The sequence below is a fragment of the Rhagoletis pomonella genome, unplaced genomic scaffold (genome assembly GCF_013731165.1).
Source record: "Rhagoletis pomonella isolate Grant_MI unplaced genomic scaffold, Rhpom_1.0 Rhpom_scaffold_00001, whole genome shotgun sequence".
In the NCBI taxonomy this organism is placed as follows: domain Eukaryota; kingdom Metazoa; phylum Arthropoda; class Insecta; order Diptera; family Tephritidae; genus Rhagoletis; species Rhagoletis pomonella.
Window position 1 is genome coordinate 85,564,837 of NW_023458555.1, and position 3,200 is coordinate 85,568,036.

General features: G+C 33.5%; 1 protein-coding gene across 1 annotated transcript in view; it reads left to right on the top strand.

Moving 5' to 3' along the window:
- LOC118733788 overlaps positions 1–3,166 on the top strand; it is a 16,182-nt gene extending 13,016 nt beyond the window's left edge. The window contains exon 3 of the mRNA XM_036463360.1: positions 3,042–3,166. Within this exon, the coding sequence (XP_036319253.1) occupies positions 3,042–3,166 (125 nt within the window). The remainder of the gene's footprint in view (positions 1–3,041) is intronic.
- The last annotated feature ends 34 nt before the right edge of the window (positions 3,167–3,200 follow it).

Here is a 3,200-nt window from a genome sequence, read left to right on the forward strand (position 1 = left end):
AAGGTAGTTTAATATATTAACATTCGTTGTTGTTGCCGAACTTTTAACAAGTTTATGACATCTAACTAAAATCATGCCACCAGATTCACTAGTAGACAAAATTTTGATTTTTGTAAAAGTAAAAAAAAATTAAGTTAGTGAAGTTGGATGAAAATATTAAAAGTGTTGCGCGTTTCCAAACTGCCAGAATTCGGTACACCTGAGAAAAGATTCGAAAATAAAGTTCTTTGCTTTTCCGAGGATAGGGTACGTAATACGTGCAGGTCGACGACAAATTGCTGACGCAAAATATTTTTTAACCTCTAAAAGATGTACCGTTATCCATGGAACACGAAGGAGGTCGAGTTAAAATGATGGCGGTGGATTTTGCGCAAAAATACTGTGGATGGCGTAATCGGAGTTGGACTGATGAGGTTATTTCTACTAGTGCGGCTGAAGGCCACCAACTCGGAAATAACAATGATAACAAAAATAAAATATATTTGCACCATGATGCAATTCTTCACAGGTATTGTCTCCCCAGAGAGTTTTGCTCTACATCGAAATTTGTGCTCTTTTATTTTCTAAGTGTTGCGCGTAAAACTTCACACTTAAATTTAAGACATTCTTAACAAAAATTGAAACAAGTTTCGCCTATTTTTCTTTAGTTTATTTAATGTTTATTATTTTTTACGAATATGTAGCTCATTACTAAGCAAAAACCATATACTACATCCAGATTTTAGACTTTGTGTAAAAATTATGAAAATTCTGCAAAATTTCAGCAAAATTTGTAACTTTCGAATCAGCTAAAATGGCGCGTCCCAGTTTATATGTAATTGGGTCACTCGCTTAAAGCAAAAAAACATTAAAATCTGAAGACTTTTCGGGTTAGAAAAAATTGTTTTTTAATTTGATATAACACAGCCCGACATGTAAATTTTCTCAGGGATAAGACTAGCCATTTCTAATAGATTTTGGATCACTAAATTTATAAAAATAAAAACTTTTATATTTGAATTTTAATAAAATAAGCGAATAGCAAATAGCAAAATCGGCTAAAACCGGCTAATTTTTTTTTGCAAAACGGCTAACAAATCGGCTGCAGGCTAAACCGAATTTTCTCCGGCTGTTTGCTATCGTAACCGGCTAAATCTAGCCGGAAAACGGCTCAAATGGCAACACCGATGGTCATATATTTGTGAAAGCAGCGCAGTTTTTCTCGTGTACGTGCGAAAGCAGAAGAGAAAAATTTGGCCCGCGTGCCTATGAAATGGCTACCCTTTTTTTAGTCTTAAAGGTCAAATAAAATAATCCTTTATAATAAGGTATCACATGGAGTATAGTAACCTTATTATAAGGCTTATAGATCATGTAAAAAACGGTGCAAGCAGTGCCGCTAGCGTATTGCTTATTTCTTACAACTGCTTACACAATATTTTGCTGGGATTGCTATGTTCGTGCGAATGTGATACAGCGGAAGATCTGCACAACATGAATGTTGCATTTGCCTCCGTACACATACCCATATGTGACCTGGTGTACGGAAAGGGGGCTTAGGTGTCAAAAAATCAATTTTCACTTTTTGGTTGATTCGGATGGAAGATGAGATGCTTTTCACTTTTAACAGCTTTTTCACAGGAAACTAGTTTTCGCACGTAAGCTCCCTTTTCGTAGACCAGGTCACATATATAAATCTTACATGGTTTATTTCGATGTTTTTTTTTTCTGAGGCAAATATGGTTCTATTTGTATTATAAATCTATATATCTAGATATAATCATACAGAGACAATCTACTTTCAAATTAAGGTGCTGGATCTGAAACTTTGCATAAACATTTCAGATTTAAGAATCATTCGATGTAGGTACCAGGGTTGTTGCCAATATTCGCATTCGCATTCGCAACCGCGGAGCTTCCGCATTAATTTTAACATTCGCATTCGCAAAAATCAATGTGGATCTTTTGCGAATGCGAATATTGAAGGGACCGAAAATTACAATTATTTTTTTACGAGTTAAACTTGACCAAATATTTTTTATTCCGAAATAAAAGTACTTTCCGGATAATAAACAAACCGCTTATCTAAATTAAACAAGTTTGGTATGCAATGAAAGAACACTGAAATAGCTTTAAAACTGAAAGAGGAAAGCCACACATTTAAAAATATTTCAATAAAAAATGTTAATTAATTACCATAGAACAAACATTGGGTGAGGTATGTATTTACATGAATTTCTTTAGTATTAAGTTATAAAAAAAAATAAATATGGGTGGTAACCTTCATTCGTTATTTCTGTTTAAAACCTATTTCAGTCCTCTTTCATATGATACTAAATTTGTTTAATTTGGATAAGCGGTTTCATTATTATCCGGATAAGACGATCATATTGAAATAAAAAATATTTGGCCAAATTTAACTCGGGAAAAAATAACTGTTATTTTCAGTCCCGAGTAATTTTCCTTTCAAAGAGCCTGATATGTATCATGTTCCCTTGGTATTGGATATTTATTTTTACTCATACCTCAGCTTGGACAAGAAAAATACAAAACATCTTTTAACTATAGTGTATGTAATTTTTCTGATCTAAATAGTATATTTCTTAATATAGACTGGGACAGGTTATTATGTAATCTTAGTGTGGCATCATGTTTTAATATCTTTAAATGTAAAGTAGTTGAAGTTTGTCAAAACAACATTCCAATTTTTGGAAAAAAGTTGTACAAAGTTCCATGGCATACTCGAAATCTTAAAAGAATAAAAAATTTAAGAAACAAATACCACCGCAAATTCTAAAAGACGAACAATTATTCGTTTTTCATTGAGTATAAAAAGTATGCCAAACATTTTAACTGCCTTGATAAATTTTTATACAGAAACTACGTTTTAAACTATGAAGCCAATATGAAGTCGAATCCTAAAGCTTTCATGCGATTTATAACTTCGAAGAAATCTTGCTCTAGTATTCCCTCTCAATTATTTCTGGACGGAAATTCTGCTACATCCCCCATTGAGGCTGCGAATCTGTTTGCCGATTTTTTCCGCTCAAACTTCATTTTAGATAATGACTCTAGTGGAAGCCTTTCCAATACTAAGGAATCGCCCTTTAGCTTTGGATCCCTAACCTTGACCACAACCGACATTCTTAATGGCATTGCGCAGCTTAAGGCCCTCGAGCCAAACTGACATTCAAGGGCTATCCGCAGTTCTTTAAAAAAAA